The sequence below is a fragment of the Brachypodium distachyon genome, chromosome 1 (assembly GCF_000005505.3).
Source record: "Brachypodium distachyon strain Bd21 chromosome 1, Brachypodium_distachyon_v3.0, whole genome shotgun sequence".
NCBI lineage: Eukaryota > Viridiplantae > Streptophyta > Magnoliopsida > Poales > Poaceae > Brachypodium > Brachypodium distachyon.
In genome coordinates this window covers 70,663,071-70,678,800 of record NC_016131.3, presented here as the reverse complement: position 1 = coordinate 70,678,800, position 15,730 = coordinate 70,663,071, and the positions used below count along the sequence as shown (strand labels likewise).

Below are 15,730 nucleotides of genomic sequence, written 5' to 3'. Positions count from 1 at the left end.
ACGATAATAGTTTAGGATCGAAGGAATATATTTGTACAAGGCTAAATTAGGAAACAATGTGCAGGTATTTATTGTCGTCAAATAATTAGGTGTGCACACTACACAGCGGAGTGCTAGCTCTGAATGGGCTGAGCAACAAATTACAACAAGGAAAAGAAAAATGGGCCATATTGATCTCATTGCGAGCTGCCTTTGATGCAAGCAGGGTCAGCTGGCGCGTCAGCGGCCTGCAAGAAGTCCAGCAAGATCTTGTTGAACCGGGCCGGATCCTCGAGCTGTGGAGTATGGCTCGTCTTCTTTATGATCTCCACTCTAGCTTTCCCGTCCAAAGACCTGGAAGCAAAGTACAAGTCGATCATCGGCCGATACAAATGGAAGTTCCTGGTACTACCACATCGTGAAAAAGAACAGGAAAAAAATTCTTGTGTCAAGAGATACCTCTGAATTGCAAAGGCCTTCTCTACTGGGAACAACTGGTCGTGCTCGCCCCAGACAATCAGCACTTCCTACAGTATAAGAGATGCATACGCCGTGGCAAAGAGATTAGCGTTTCAGTAAAGTATACTCCAGTATGCATTGGTCGAGGTATTAGGGGAGCTTTGTTTGCATATACCTGAGATAATGGTGTCACTTGGAACTTGTCCGTGCCGACAGTGATCCCCTTGAGAAGATGGATAAGTTGCTCCCTGTTGTCCGTGAAAAGTTTCTGACAGGAGAAAACAAAAACCATCTGAATCAGCATCATAATGGTTTAAATCTACTGAAGAACGACCTGGAGAACAGCTGAAGCCTGAAAGCCTGAAACTACAGGACCACCAGTCCCACGAACACTCCACTCTCCAGCAGCATCAGGAAAGGACAAATCATACCGAGCCAGGCTAATAAGCTGTCGACGTTATTGCAATGTGCATGGTTCGTTTCGACCGGAACGGAATTAAATGCTTGCTAAATCTGCCTGGAAATGGGGAAATAAATGCTGCGCTGCTAGATTTGTTAGGCTGGAGGTGGCGACTGGCGATCGACTACAGTGTTATGGTTGGAAATTTGCTGTCAGTCGAAGCTGTCGTCGTCGTCGTGTTGTACCAACCGGGCTGTCATTAACATCTTGATTGCCCATCAGTTTGGAAAATTTTGGACCATCCCTCGTCGATAACACCATCGAATTAGAGATGCAGACATTTGCATTTTGCAGTGAGCAAAAGAAAAGCTGTATAACAAGTTTTCAATCTTTGCTTTCGTTGAAAAAAAAACTATTTAGAGTACTGCTGCGTGATTGCAGTTTGTGATGTGAGCAAGTAGCTAGCGTGTCGCAGGATGATATGCCGACCTCGTTGATTTGACCTTCCTTTTCTTTTCACCTTTTTTACGTACAATTAAGATTCTAAGACGTCGACATTGCAAGGAAAACTCAAGAGCTGCGCACCTGGATGAAGTCCCGGAGGACGAAGTCGGGCGTCATGAGCGGCGGCGGCGGGCGGTACACGGCCATCTCCATGAGCCTGCGCATGGCGGCCGGCTGGGCCGGCAGGAGCAGCTCGTGAACGCCGCCCCACCCGTCCCCGGCCCTCTTGAGGAACCCGCGGTCGTCCGCGGCAGTCTTGAGCAGGTCGGAGCTCGCGATCACCACGGGGCCCACCCTCGCTTCCCCGGCGGCACGCGCAAGCCAGTAGGCCACGAACCCGCCGTAGCTCGTCCCGGCCACGGCCACCCGCTTGATCTTACCACTATCATCCTTGGAATTCAGCCCCGGCAACGAGTCCAGCAGCGCCGCCAGCGCCGCCGCCTGCGTGGCCTCCGACGGCGGCGGCGGCGCGGCCGAGGAGGAGCCGCAGGAGCTGCCGCCGAAGCCGAGGAGGTCGGGGACGATGAGGTGGAAGCGGCGGGAGAGCGGGCCCACCTGGCAGCGCCACTGCCAGGTGGCCCGGGGGCCGAAGCCGTGGACGAGCAGAAGCGGCGGGAGCCGCGGCTCCCCCGGCGGGGCCCAGTAGTGCACGGTGCAGCTCGCCGAGGGCCCGCCGTCGGGGTAAGGGAGCGTGGCGGTGTTCGGGCGGAGGCCGGCGGCGAGGAACTCGCGGCGGGCGAAGTAGTCGATGAGCGGCACGAGGCTCAGGCTGGCTCCCATGGCTATGGCGAGTTGATCAAGCGGGTTTAGCGCAGCGTGTGGGCAATGCCGTGTAAAGTTCTTGGCGTGGAACTGTGCATGGAAAGAGAGTGAGGGCAGTACTGAGGTTGCTGCCTTGCTGGTAACCTGGTAGTGCTTGGCTTAAAAGGGGGGCCGGCCGGGACGTTGGTGGTGGGAGAAACGGAGGGTTCACAGCATCCCGGGTTTGCAAGGGAAGAAGGGTGGTTGAGTGGACCAAACGTTGGTTCCGCCTGGTTTTAAAAGGAAACCTCGATTGTAAGATCGAAAAAATCGGCTAGCTAGCGAGGGTGGTGCTTTGATGGGGACGGCGACGATGGGTTGCTTTTGATGGAGTAGTAGTACGACGCAATGGCATCTCGAGTTAGCGTAAATTATCACTCGGTCGATGATCCAATGACATCTCAGGTTAGCCAAATGCAAAAAGACGACCAGAACACCATTTACAGCTCATTCCGCACCAATTATTAATTTGAGCTTAGAATTCTAGATTTCATTTTGAATTCCAAAACGAACTTGTTTGGTCGTCATGGAATTGGTCACAGGAATTTAATTTCAAATTTCATAAAATCACACTATAACCAATCACAGTTTCTCTCAAAAGCTCCCCATGCATGTTACTGGCTAGGACACGCTCAAAAACTAACCTAGGAGTTAAACAGTAACATGCATAGGGAGGTTTCTCCAAATTCCAAAGGATTTTGGTCCTTCGTGCAACTCAGATCTTTCGAAGGATGATGGGCGTGATGGTACTACCCCCGATGTCTAAATTTGAGCATATTTGTTGGTACTACCCTGACTGATATACATACGACTGTAGCAAAAGAAATACTCACTCTGTTCCTGATTAATTGACGCCGGAAATTTTGCACAGAAACTCCTGCTATTTCCCGAAATCGACCTGCAATCCATGTTCTACCAGCATTTTTGTAAAAAAACATGTAGTTTTTCGAAATCGACGCACAGTCCACTTTCAATATGTACTACAAGTTGATTTCGTAAACTAATAGGATTTTTTTACAAAATGGCCGGCGCAAATTAATTGGAACGGATGAAGTATCTGTTATTTTACTTTGCCTCCCATTGACATGAACATTTTGAAAACTACGATCGTCAGCTTCCATGGAGAATTCAAACTTTCCATTCGTTCCACTTTACGTACATGCCGGAGAGTCGTCCGTTGCATAGACGGTGCCGGCCCAACGGGGCGTGCCCTTCTCGGATGCCTATACGTGGATGTCATCATCATTTGCACAGTTTGCATAATAGATTCCGAAATGTCCACGTCAATGGGAGCTGATTTAAGTAACAGACAAGTTGTGTCATACGGTAATATACAAGGAGAAAAGTAGCCGTCAAGCGCAGTTACCGAAAGATCCCCACAACGTTTCTTTTTTCGTAAAAGGGAGCATTGCCCATGCAGCAAAAGAAGAGGATAATTTACAAAGGGACGCGTGCAATCAGAACTGTTTGGTTATAATACTCTGATCGACTCAGCTGGGCAGTCGTCTGGAACAAAATAGTCCCATCAGCTCGAAAGAATATGTTCGATCGAGAGAAGAACCACGCAACAATAAAATAAGCCAATTTTAAGTGTTCACACGACTTGCACTTGCAGCCACGGCAAGAGAACAGAGAACAGTCCGTCAGACTGCGCATCAGACAACCATCCAGGCAGAGCTTTACAGAGGAGCCCGGACACCCTGATTCGAGACTTATTTATCTTGCTTCAGAGTGTGGGAAATTATATCTTTCCAATCCTATGCCGGAAAAGAAAAACTTGTTTCCGAGCACAGAGTGCTAAGTGCAGAGCAACCATCAATCCACACCTGACACACCCTATTTTGAATAGCTGAGCGCATCATTCAGATCATAGTATCTCCCCTTCCATTTTTACATCCAGATCATATCTGCTTTTACATAATTTGCTACTGGTAGTACAATTTTTTTTTTGAGGGGACATAATTTGCTAGTACATGGAATCCCTCCCAAAGATCATGTGTATTTCGCACCATTTGGGGGCCTTTGGTTTCGGGCCACGCCGAATTCCAGCCCATTAGGTTCATCGATAAGGAAGGACCTGATGAAGCGGTTAACCTTTTCGGCCCCCTCCAGCTGCAACGCGTGCCCTGCGTCCTTGATGATCTCCAGCCTGGATTCGCCTCCTAGATGCCTACAGCCAGGAATGGAGAACACAGTGAGTGCTACACTACGGAACTACTACTGTGGTCATCTAGTTGTGGAAAGCGTTACAATAGTGAATAGTCCTTGGGTTTACCTATGCAATCTGTAGCCAAGATCAATGGGGAACACCTGGTCCTTGTCTCCCCACAGAACTAACGTTTTCTGCAGAGCGGGCAAATCGATCCATGTCACTTGTACTAGTGCTATAAAAGATGCAAACGAAGCAATGGACACCTCTACCAATTCATCACGTATTGGTACAAATTTTTCCTTCAGTGATGCAATGCTTTGATTCAGCTACAAGCGGGGAAGCACGTACATACAGCACGTACCTGTGGGAGAACCGGGAGGGGGTCGATGCCAGCGCCGTTCTTGAGCAGCTCTTGCAGCAGCTCCGTCCTCTCCTTCCTCTGGTCCACGAACATCAGCTGCAGCAAAACAGAAGAGAACAATTAATATGCATGGCCTTCAGAAAATGACGCAAAAAGAAACACTCCTTGATTGGTACGGTCTCTTGACGTAAAATCGTCGTGTGTGCAGTACGCATGACACTGACGTGCACCTCGAGCCTGTTCTCAGAGAAGTTGGCTTTCTCAATCGCCGCTGGTGAGCAAGCTAGCTCGGCATATTTCGGATCGATCGACGCACAAATTGTTTCCTGAAAAAAATAAAATGCTAGGGGTGTTCTGCGTCCTCCGTGGGATTACGCTGGCAAAACTCAAGAGGATGCTGAAACGATTTCCTGCCTGCAGCTTGATCTGTGTCAGTGGTGAGTCTGTGGCTGCTAGTGTGTTGGATGGATCTACCGGCGACGTGCGGCACGTGGGCCAGCATGGACGGACGGACCCAGCGACAAAAGGAATCGACGAGAGCCAGATCGACGGAATATGCCCATGCCCGCACGTCAGTCCAGATCTACTCCAGGGGAACCAGGGAGTAGTAGTAGTACTACTACTAGTTCCCCTGGTTCCCGGAGCGGTGGCCCTTCTCCCGCCTTCTCCGGCGCTATACTTCATCTCAAACTAATTTTAAGCTGCCGATCGATGAACCACCACGTACGTAACATACGTGCGCTCGATTAATTTACTGCCGCGGTGTGACGTTTAGCCAGCATCTGCACACCGGCTTAATTCGTCGTCTGGAACTCCGGATCACCTACGTAACGTAGCATATATAGCTGTTTCGTGAGCATGCGCGCAATGCGGTCGATCGCAGAATGCATGCTTGCAGGTTGCAACCAATGTTGGGCGTGGCATCGATCGGATGACAGGTGCATCTAGACTACGTACGTAAGCACATAGGGGCTGGGGTCCTGGGGAAGGGAAAGAAGACGATGAAAGACACGTGCCAAAACCGAGCACGTGCGTTTCTAGTGGCATCGGGATCAAAGACAAGTGAACCCCGAGGTAAGTTCGTGAAACTTTCACCTCTGGAACGGAAGAGCTGCTACTCCAGAGGTGACACATCAGCTGGCGAAACAGAAGGTATGTGACACGTCGAGAAAAGCACCAAATTGACAGCCGCGGGGACCAACTTAATTAATTGGAGTTAGAGGTGCCAAGAAAAATAATTACTCTGACGAGACAAAGAGCATGCAGACGAAAACCAACCACGAACCTGGATGAAATCGTGGAGCACGAAGTCGGGCATCCAAGGCGGGGGCCGGTGCATGGAGCGCCGGACCAGGCGGCGAAGCCCGTCAGCGGTATCCGGCAGCAGCGCGTCCTCGACGGCCCGCTCCTCCCTGGCCGCCATCTCCCCCATCTCCTCCACCGTGGCCGCGACGCCGGTGGTCATGACGACGACCCTGCCGACAGACCCCCTGGCCTCCACGGCGGCCAGCCGGTACGCCACGAACCCGCCATAGCTGATCCCGACGACATCGTACCGCGGCACGCCGAGGAGCCGCATGGCGTCGGCGGCGCAGCGGGCCTGGAAGGCGACGGAGCGGAGCGGGGAAAGCGAGAGGGAGGCGGAGCCGAAGAAGCAGAGGTCCGGCGCGTAGACGTGGAAGTCGCGGGAGAGCGGGGCCAGGTTGCGCGCCCAGGTCCATTTCGCGTCGCCGCCGAAGCCGTGGAGGAGGAGGAGCGGGGGCTTGGAGGATGGGGCCGAGGGGCACCACACGCGGAGCGTGGTCGGGTGTGGGCCGGGGAGGCGGAGGTGGATGGGCCGGATGCGGAGGCGGGCCAGGAGGTGAAGCGAGAGGAAGGCGTCCCGGAAGGCGGCCAGCCGGAGCCGGAGGAGGAGCCGGAGCAGGAGGAGCGCCAGGGAGAGGAGCGCGAAGAGGGTCGTCGTCGTCGCCTGCTGCTGCTGATGCTGCTTCATGGCGTGCGCGGTGGTGGTGGCGCCGGCCGGCGAGGGCGTTCCGGCGCGCGCTTGCATGTTTGTGGAGTACTTACTCTATTTGTGGTGAGAGGATGGGCGGTTTGTGTGTACTTGTGAGAGAAAATTCGAGTTCAGCGGGATGGGTTTGGAGGGGGGCGACGTGTCGATCCTACGGGTCCTGTCTGTCACTCTCCATCACTCGGGGACGAACTCTGCTCCGAGAAAGTTTCGTGTTTCTCATCCGGGGGGCGCTTGCTGGGCACGCTTGATTTAAGAACAAGAACCGGTAACATGGACAACCAGTGAGTACACAGTGTCTCAGTGGTTATTTACAGAAAGCTATGCCCACTTTTAAGGAGGAGTAGGCCAATGCGTTGAGAAGATGACAATGTACATGACACTTTCTGGAACTTGCTCTGACGTTCTCGTTACACGTCCTCTCTCTTGAGCCTCTTTGCCTGGATTATTGCTGCAATTTTTGGGGGCTTCATAGGTTGTCTGATATGGTTGAACTACGCGAGCTTATTTCTTTTTTCCTTGAAAGAATTCTTTCGCACCAGTACTCCTCCGGCCAATAATAGGAGACATATTAGGTTCGGTTGACTAAAATTTAGACTACAAATTACTTCATGAATATGTGGATAATGTGATCAAAATCATAACCATAAACAAATATTCTTAAGTAGTAATGGATATGAATCTATGTCATATAATAATATATTAATAGAGTAATTTGTGGTCAAAGCATTGATCAGAGGAAAGGTAATACGTTTCTTATTCTTGGAAGGAGGTAGTACAATTTATAGAAATTTCTCCGAAGTCTCTCTTACAAAGTTCTTTTTTGGTTTATTGTGCATTTGAACAAACTTTGGGACAATTTTAATTCACTGTTCAGCTTTTTGTAATCCTGCATTGTTTGGAATTTGCGAAGTAAAAGTGTCCCTGGGAGAACAAACTTGTCTTAATAAAACCCGTGGAGGTAAAAAGACACGAATCTAGTCACGTTTGCAACATGATGGACAGGGGCGTCGGCACCACCCGGCCATCCCGGCCAGCTGCCTGGGCTACCATGTTAAACTCTCTTTAGAGCAAAGGAAGCATGTCATAAAATCAGCAGATTTTTAGGGGCAAAATCTAGCTTAGAAGAACAACATCTATTTTGCCCAGGCTCTGTTGTTCGGCTGGCTCCGCCACGTTGATGGAAGGGTAAATCCAAGCATGTGTTTGTTAGGGGCTTAGGTCTTCGTAAACGGTCGTTGGCCACTTTCAGCGTGTGTTAGTGGAGAAATGAGCACGCTTAGGAAAAAAATGTGCAATCTCGAGCCAGGGATCCAAAGTACTTTAGATAAGGCCGAAATGGCTCTTGAGAGCATGCGCCCTTGGGATGAACAATATCTTTTATGTCCTTTACTTAGGAAAAAATAGGTATAGAAAGATCATGTATTCTATTAGTCAGGAAATAATATTTAGCCTCACATGGGAAAAACAAGTTTTGGTACCTAGAAAGGTAAACTTTAAGTAGTACCATCTCAAAAATCCCTCTTTTCAATTTGTAAAGTTCATCTGAAAAATTTGAGTATGCAAGCTCATTTATCTTGGGAATTTCAATGTGAAATCAACCGATGGTTGAAGAGAACATGTATGCATATACTCCATATGTTTTAATGATTAGTATAATACCTAACTAACATTCCTTGGTTAATGTGAATTAGGAGATGGATCGTACAATCGGAAAGGAAACAAAATGCGGAGTAATACTTTAGATTAGTTTTATTGAATGTCATTGATATATTTCATGTTATACTTAGTTGATATTGTAAATGTTAATATTTCTATATAAATTTCATCAAACTTTAAAGGTTTGATTTCTTTTAGCAAAAACTGAAATGTGACCAACATTCGAGGCATGGGATCTTGGTAAAGATCTCTGGTCCAGCAAGAACGGTCCTAAACTTCTCTAGCACGAATCCTAAAGCTACGTCATCCATCCCCAATTCCCCATGGTCCAGCGGTCCAGCCTCCAGTACAGACAGTGTACACCGCTTCACCACCATTTGGGGCCAGAGAGCATCTAAACCCTTCTTCTCCCCACGAACCACCCCACTCGCCGACGCCGCCGCCGCCGCTCGCGGTGAACTATCGCCATGTCACCCGCTGCCGCCGCCGTCCCATGCGACGATCGCATCCGCAGCTACGATGACTTCGCACGGGTGCACGCGTACCTGCTCGCCGCGGCCGGCGTCCCGCCGTCACTGCATCAGCGGCTGTACCGCAAACTCGCCGACGAGGTGTTCGACGGCGGGGAGAGCTTTGCGGTGGAGCCCTGCGAGGGAGGGAGGCAACGTCGCCTCGTGCTCGCCTCCGAGACCCCTCTAGGGAGGGAGTCGGACGTCTTCCTCGTCGACCACGCGTGGTCCTTCCGCCTCTCCGATGCGCTCAAGCAGGTGCGCGTTGTGTGATGCCTGATAGAAAATCAGTTTGTTAGTTTATTCAGAAGCTACTGACGTCATATATGTTAACTATTCACTTCCTGTTGATTTTGTGATTTAGTTTTTATGTGACATTGATAAATTGATTCCAGTGGGGGTTTATGTCGTGCTGTTATCCACCTTTTCTACATTGGCCTAGTAGCGATTTCTGCTGAATTTGTTGACCATTGACTGTACTGTACTGTAAATTAGCTATTTCAGCATCATTTCATGGTTTAACTAAATGTGCTAATTATGCTCCACCGTCAACTACTAGCAATGCCCACTGACACGGTAAATAAAAAAGATGTGCCAACTTACATAAATCACAATTTTGGAAAAAAAAAATTGGTACCCACCGAAAGTTACAAAATTTTGGGAACTATTTTGTATTTCGGCATTTGAAATTCCACCAAAATTTACCAAAATTGTAGCAGAACACATATCTGTACAGCACAACTTACACAGGTTAGGTACTGGGTTCTCAACTTCTCATTTGAAGAAAGAAAATGGCATAGTGGACTCTGGTACAGAGCAAGTTTACATGGGCTATTTGGGTTGGGCTCAAATTGTACTTAAACCAAAAACATTGACTGGTGAGCTAAACTTGAGGCCCGCTGAAATGTCTGAATTTTTTTGTTAAAATTTTAAACCCTATTCTCATCTTTGTATGTTGCTGATTTGTAGTTGCGGGAAGTACCGGGATTGGCCGAGAGAATGTCAGCGCTAATGTGCGTGGATCTGGACAGGAGAACTGAGATTGAAGAGTCAGATGAGCAGGACCGTGAAATGAGTGGGGGTTTGGAGCATGTCTTGCAGGTTGTGCAGAAAGAAAGAACGAGAACCCAGGAGAAGGGTAGTGATTTTGCAGCATGGCTGGAGCTTGAGGAACTTGGAATTGATGATGATATGCTAGTATCACTGGATCTTTCAGCAAATTTTCCGGTCTGCCTCCTCTCTCTCCCTATAAATGTTTTTAGTTGACATTGTCTGCAATGTAAAGCAAGTGTATGTGCTTGATCTCATAAAAGCATGTCTTGCATTGTGTATGTATATTCATAGACAACAATTCCATGCTTTGGTTTGTCATGAGAAGGAAATATAGTTTTGAAGAAGATACAGTATTTTCAAGTGCTAAAGCAAATTTCAGGAGAACTTTTCTCTTTAAACTTCCGTGCTTGGTGAATGCTCCAATGTGGTTTTGACCACAACAAAGTATTTTTTAGCATAATTTCATGTTAGTAGTCGGAATGACTGTTTTTGTTCTTGGTATTTGATGTTGTCCTGAAACTGTTATTTCTTTTTATGTCATTAGAATCTGGTAGCCCTAAACCTTTGGGGAAACAAGCTGCAAGATCCAGAAAAAATAATGCAAGAAATCAGAAAATGTGGAAGGTTAAAGGCACTTTGGTTGAACGAGAACCCTATCCTTAACCAGGGGTAAGAATTGGGTTTTATATGTTATCTGTACCTATGTAAACTCTATTGTGCATATCTTCCGTGTTTTGAATGGTTATAGCCTTTATAGGAGAACAATTTGGTGATCTTGATGGGTGAAGTTTAGAAGTTATTACTGATCAGTCTTCAAACAATAAGTCATTGACTAGAGAACGTCGAGCTGTACACTCCTGCAAATTATAACCTGGAAGATTCTACTTTTGTAGCTCATCAAATGATGGGTTTGGCATGTTTAATTTAAATACGAATGAAATAAGAAGTGGCTTCTGAAAACTCGAGAAAGTAAACCCATATGGTGCCTGCCAGTTCATGGTTGGATGTTTTGTATGGACTGGTTGATAAATGTGGCTTGTGATATTTGGGGTTTATGAGTAAAATTTATCTGAAAAATAGGAGCTACTACTCTGGTTATGCTGCCTTTATGTGATAAAAACAACGTAATAGAGATATGTGATTTCTAGGATTTAACAAACACTTGCTATCTTGACTATTTCAGAACTTATTTGTGATGGCTATTTCATGTAATACTGTTTTGTACGATCCTGTTCTGCCATTCTAATATCTTATTGATGTTGACAGTATTGACAAAGCTGTTCTTGATGGTCTCCCTGAATTGGAAATCTACAATTCACATTTTACAAGGAAAGCTAGAGAGTGGGCTTTAGGTTTCTGTGGAAATATGGTTGGAGCAGATAATCCATGTTCTTCTGTGGAAAGCATATCATTGGATAATATTGCGACTCTTGACCTTTCTGATAGGTGTATTCACAAACTACCAGAGGTACCTAATATCTATAATTAGTCCACCGTAATTTAATAACACCAAGGCAACCTGTATCTTTTTGCTCAGGTTTAAACTATCCTTTCTCAGCATTATACAATCACAAAAAGGTGAACAATTCAAGTATTCTGCTGACAACTTCCCTCCCTACATCGTTGATTCTCCAGGTTTTCTGCCCTAGTAAGCTGTCATCTCTTTCAAACTTGAACATCCGCGGCAATCCTTTGGACCAAGTGCCCGGTGATGATCTCTTGAATTTATTTAGTGGTTTTACACAGTTACAGGAGTTGGAGGTATTATTGGCCAAATTTCATATCTTTCTCGGAAATGTATTGCTAGCTTAAATTATTTTGTCTTTCTGGTCTAGGATCAGTAGAATCAAGTTATACATGGAAAAATACTTATCTTTTTGCAGGTTGACATTCCTGGCCCTCTTGGAAACAGTGCACTTCCCATTCTTGAGGCTCTTCCAAATCTAACTTTGCTAAATGGTGTTAATGCGTTGAGTATAGCAGAGAGCGGTAAGCATGTAGTTGATTCTGCACTTCAACCACGTGTTCCAGAATGGTCACCTGAAGAATCTCTTGCTGAAAGAGTTATTGGTGCAATGTGGCTATATCTTATGACATACCGGCTTGCTGATGAAGAAAAGGTCGATGAAACACCTGTTTGGTATGCAATTCTTGCAATCTTTTTCCTGTATGAAAGAGTTGGTGTAAATGTGATGTTAGTTACTGTGAAGTAGAATTCTGTAAAAGCTTGTGCAAAAAGAATCATGTAGGGGTTTATCTAATCTAAATCCGTTCTGTTAGTCCATCTAAAATATATGTTTGTTTGCACTTTTGGACAATGAGGAACATGTACTAGGACTGGAAATACGTTTGTTTGTTGTACACTATTATATTGTTTCATGGTTTGGTTATTTGTGCAGGTATGTCATGGATGAGTTGGGCTCAGCCATACGCCATAGTGATGATGCAAACTTTAGAATCGCTCCTTTCTTGTTCATGCCAGAAGGGAAACTAGCTTCTGCTATAAGGTATTTACTATTGGTCTTTGAATTGTATATGCTAATATTATTTAGTTTGCTAATATCCAATAATCTCAGTTACACAATTCTCTGGCCTGTCGGTGATGTTCATACTGGAGACGAATGTACCCGAGATTTCTTGTTCGGAATTGGCGAAGACAAACAACGGTCAGCTAGGCTTACAGCTTGGTTCCACACTCCAGAGAACTATTTTATTCAGGTACGTTTTTCTTGGTCAACACTAACTTTTGGGGTGTGGGAGCCATGCATGCACAGATGAATGGCCTTATGATTATTCTCTCTTACTTTTTGGCTACTCTATAGGAATTCAGAAAGTACCAGGAGCAACTTCAATCAACTGGTATTTGTCCTTCAACAAAAGAGAAGCCCTCAACTAAAAGTTTACGCCCAAGTGATGGCCGCGCACTTCGAGTATTTACTGATATACCCCAAGTAGATGAGTTTTTAACACGCCCAGAGTTCGTTCTCAGTAAGCAAAACTCCATATGGCCTTATCACTTATCTGCAATCAATTTCATTTCCTTTTTTTTACCACATTACCTCTGTTTGTTTGATGTGAAAAGCAATTACGTAGCCTGAAAATCTTCCCATGATTCTCCTTCTCTGATTTTAGAGAACACCTCGTGATAGCACTCTGCCATCACATTACCATGCAAGTTATAAATTATGGTCATGGTATGTGAAAATATCTTGTAATATTTATTGGTGAAAAAACTAAAATGAACTTAAACAATTACTTTTCTCATATGTTCTTATAATAAGAGATTATTTGTATGGCATTTAGTTTTATTGGTTCCTTTAATAACGTGCACAGTCATGGCAACCCATAGGGTCGACCTGCTGTATTCCATTTTTTACCGGACCTGCTTTATTCCATTGTTCCAGCAAACTGCTTCAAATGTGGTTAATTCCTCTTTCACATTATTTTATTTTCATGCAGCAACTGACCCTAAGGACGCTGACATCATCTGGGTGAGTATGCAAGTGGATTCAGAATTGAAGAGTTCTCTAGAGCTTACAGACCAACAATACACAAATCAATTTCCTTTTGAAGCTTGCCTAGTCATGAAGCATCACCTGGCAGACACTATCCACAAGGTGAGCTAATGAGCTCTTTGGCATATAACTTATTCTTTTGGACAAACCTTGTACATCGCTTTGTGTAGGAATCTATATAACTGCTTTGGATTGAGCATCTTTGATGATAGTCACATCTAAAACTAAGATGGACTCCTACAGGCATGGGGCTCGCCTGAGTGGCTTCAACCTACATATAACCTAGAGACCCATTTGTCTCAACTTATTGGAGATTATTGTGTGAGGAAACAAGATAATATGGACAACTTGTGGATCATGAAACCTTGGAATATGGCCAGAACAATTGATACCACTGTTACTGGTGATCTATCTGCTATCATCAGACTTATGGAGACAGGTCCCAAGATATGCCAAAAGTATATTGAGTGTCCTGCACTTTTCCAAGGAAGGAAGTTTGATATTCGGTACATTGTTTTGGTCCGCAGTATATGCCCTTTGGAGATCTTTCTTTCTGATGTTTTTTGGGTATGACCTGAAATTTTAACGATACTTGATGAATCTCTGCTGAATATCATTATTTCTCATGATGACATCTATTGACTCTTGTGCATCCAACCTTTCTTTTTTAGGTTAGGTTAGCAAACAATCAATACACTCTGGAGAAAACTAGCCTTTTCGAATACGAGACCCATTTCACTGTGATGGTAAGATCAAATTTCACTAAAATATGTCACTTTATGATATCACATCATGAATGTCGGTAATCGTTTATAAGCTTATCGATGTTGTATGCTGTCCTTTTGCACTAAATCTGATTATACCTTCTAGTTGTATGCTTATATAGTTATATTGTGCTCTTCCACTTCTCATTTCATATAATAAATGTTTGAAAATGTAATCTAGCTTCCTAATTGTTCTCATCCAGAATTATACTGGAAGGATGAACCATATGAATACGCCGGAGTTTGTTAAGGAGTTTGAGAAGGAGCACCAAGGTTTTACAGCTTGCACTCTCTCTCTCTCTCTCTTAATGATGTATTAGGTTACTGATGATTTATTGTTTGTATTTCAGTTAAATGGTTGGACATCCATGAAAGCATATGTAATATGATAAGGCGCGTCTTTGAGTCAGCCTCAGCAGTTCATCCTGAGATGCAAAACACATTCTCCAGGGCCATCTATGGTGTTGATGTTATGCTTGATAATAGATTCAAGCCAAAGATTTTAGAGGTATGCGTTGACTACTTCCTGGAACTGTAGCATTCTTTTTTCCCTCATCATTATTAGTAAAACCTGTTTGAGCTAATGCATATCAGCTATAGTGATAAAATGCATGGTTATAACATAATGCTGGTTCTACCGAAGCAAGAAAGGCACTCATGTATTATCATTTTATGTCCTGCTCAGTAGTAAGACTAGATACCAGCATATCAATCCAGATATTCTTGCTGTAGCATTTGCTTCATCCATTTTACACTATAGGCGGTATTATGGGAACTGTAGGGAGGGCCGGAGGAGTGTAAGTGAATGTCTGAACCAAGATAGGATACAGCAATTGAATTTCTTGGCAGATGTGGATGCCCAACTTCATGTCATGTGAATTTATTTCAACGTGATGCCCAGTAGCTGTTTTAATGTATTCCGACGAAATAACTATCTTACCCTGAAATGCAGGTGACATATTGCCCAGACTGCACGAGGGCATGCAAATATGACACGTCGGCTGTGGTTGGAAACCAGGGTGCCATTAGAGGGAGTGATTTCTTCAACACAGTATTTGGCTGCCTCTTTCTTGATGACTTGACGAATGTATCGCCACTGTAATCATCATCCCAGATTCTTTTTTGGATGTTGTAACACCCATGTTCTCGCACCATGATATATACAAGCTGTTGAACTTACACCCGTGACAGGATAAATGGACCATGTTCATCACGCGTCTCCTAGAGTACAACATTGATTGTAAACTGTGGTGGTGTTTGAACTGTGACGGTGAAGATGGAATTTACTTTCTGTGTTCGCCTGTGTGCTTCTGATACCAACGTTATGCTTAGAATACCAATGGAGCATGGAATATGCAATGGTACTTGTATGTGTTTGAACAAGCTTTAACAAAAAGTTTGAAGAAGTGATTTTGAAAGCAGGTTTAGCCAATGTGTTTGAACAAGCTTTAACAAAAAGATTGAAGAAGTGATTTGGAAAGAAATAATCCTCCAAAGTCGGTATCTCTCGCTGGAAGGCAAGGTACCGTAGTCCTTACCTTGCAGCTGCTTACCCCCACAGTA

General features: G+C 45.2%; 3 protein-coding genes across 4 annotated transcripts; 1 reads left to right on the top strand and 2 right to left on the bottom strand.

Moving 5' to 3' along the window:
- Positions 1-10: 10 nt before the first annotated feature.
- Positions 11-2,337, bottom strand: LOC100838126 (lipase 1). The gene is made up of 4 exons (XM_003558629.4): positions 1,424-2,337; positions 614-706; positions 439-506; positions 11-333 (listed from the first exon to the last, which is right to left on the bottom strand). Exons 1-4 carry the CDS (start codon positions 2,120-2,122, stop codon positions 177-179), a joined length of 1,017 nt encoding a protein of 338 aa, XP_003558677.1. The 5' UTR covers positions 2,123-2,337; the 3' UTR covers positions 11-176.
- Positions 2,338-3,837: 1,500 nt separating this feature from the next.
- LOC100831309 (2-hydroxy-6-oxononadienedioate/2-hydroxy-6-oxononatrienedioate hydrolase) lies at positions 3,838-6,981 on the bottom strand. The gene is made up of 4 exons (XM_003561950.4): positions 5,942-6,981; positions 4,657-4,752; positions 4,419-4,486; positions 3,838-4,313 (listed from the first exon to the last, which is right to left on the bottom strand). The coding sequence occupies exons 1-4, from the start codon at positions 6,704-6,706 to the stop codon at positions 4,136-4,138; spliced, it is 1,107 nt and encodes a 368-aa protein (XP_003561998.2). The 5' UTR covers positions 6,707-6,981; the 3' UTR covers positions 3,838-4,135.
- A 1,705-nt stretch (positions 6,982-8,686) lies between these two features.
- On the top strand, positions 8,687-15,501 carry LOC100837823 (tubulin--tyrosine ligase-like protein 12). Of its 2 annotated transcripts, none has more exons than XM_003558628.4 (15): positions 8,687-9,093; positions 9,805-10,062; positions 10,433-10,557; positions 11,155-11,356; positions 11,524-11,649; positions 11,772-12,028; positions 12,288-12,395; positions 12,465-12,606; positions 12,711-12,876; positions 13,348-13,505; positions 13,647-13,970; positions 14,075-14,149; positions 14,371-14,440; positions 14,518-14,675; positions 15,120-15,501. In XM_003558628.4, the coding sequence occupies exons 1-15, from the start codon at positions 8,794-8,796 to the stop codon at positions 15,267-15,269; spliced, it is 2,619 nt and encodes an 872-aa protein (XP_003558676.1). In that variant the 5' UTR covers positions 8,687-8,793; the 3' UTR covers positions 15,270-15,501. The 2 variants fall into 2 exon arrangements, with proteins under 2 accessions (XP_003558676.1, XP_010229102.1); XM_010230800.3 differs by lacking the exon at positions 8,687-9,093 and adding an exon at positions 9,569-9,713.
- The last annotated feature ends 229 nt before the right edge of the window (positions 15,502-15,730 follow it).

Bases quoted from the DNA above. Each gene is read 5' to 3' on its own strand.
- LOC100831309 (XM_003561950.4), bottom strand. From the start codon at position 6,706: ATGCAAGCGCGCGCCGGAACGCCCTCGCCGGCCGGCGCCACCACCACC. The intron at 4,487-4,656 runs GTACGTGCTGTA...CCCGCTCTGCAG, and splicing joins CCCTCCCGGTTCTCCCACAG to AAAACGTTAGTTCTGTGGGG. The intron at 4,314-4,418 runs GTAAACCCAAGG...TCCTGGCTGTAG, and splicing joins CTTGGCTACAGATTGCATAG to GCATCTAGGAGGCGAATCCA.
- LOC100838126 (XM_003558629.4), bottom strand. From the start codon at position 2,122: ATGGGAGCCAGCCTGAGCCTCGTGCCGCTCATCGACTACTTCGCCCGC. The intron at 707-1,423 runs GTGCGCAGCTCT...TTCTCCTGTCAG, and splicing joins TCCTCCGGGACTTCATCCAG to AAACTTTTCACGGACAACAG. The intron at 334-438 runs GTATCTCTTGAC...CTTTGCTTCCAG, and splicing joins AAGGCCTTTGCAATTCAGAG to GTCTTTGGACGGGAAAGCTA.
- LOC100837823 (XM_003558628.4), top strand. From the start codon at position 8,794: ATGTCACCCGCTGCCGCCGCCGTCCCATGCGACGATCGCATCCGCAGC. The intron at 9,094-9,804 runs GTGCGCGTTGTG...GCTGATTTGTAG, and splicing joins TCTCCGATGCGCTCAAGCAG to TTGCGGGAAGTACCGGGATT. The intron at 11,650-11,771 runs GTATTATTGGCC...ATCTTTTTGCAG, and splicing joins CACAGTTACAGGAGTTGGAG to GTTGACATTCCTGGCCCTCT.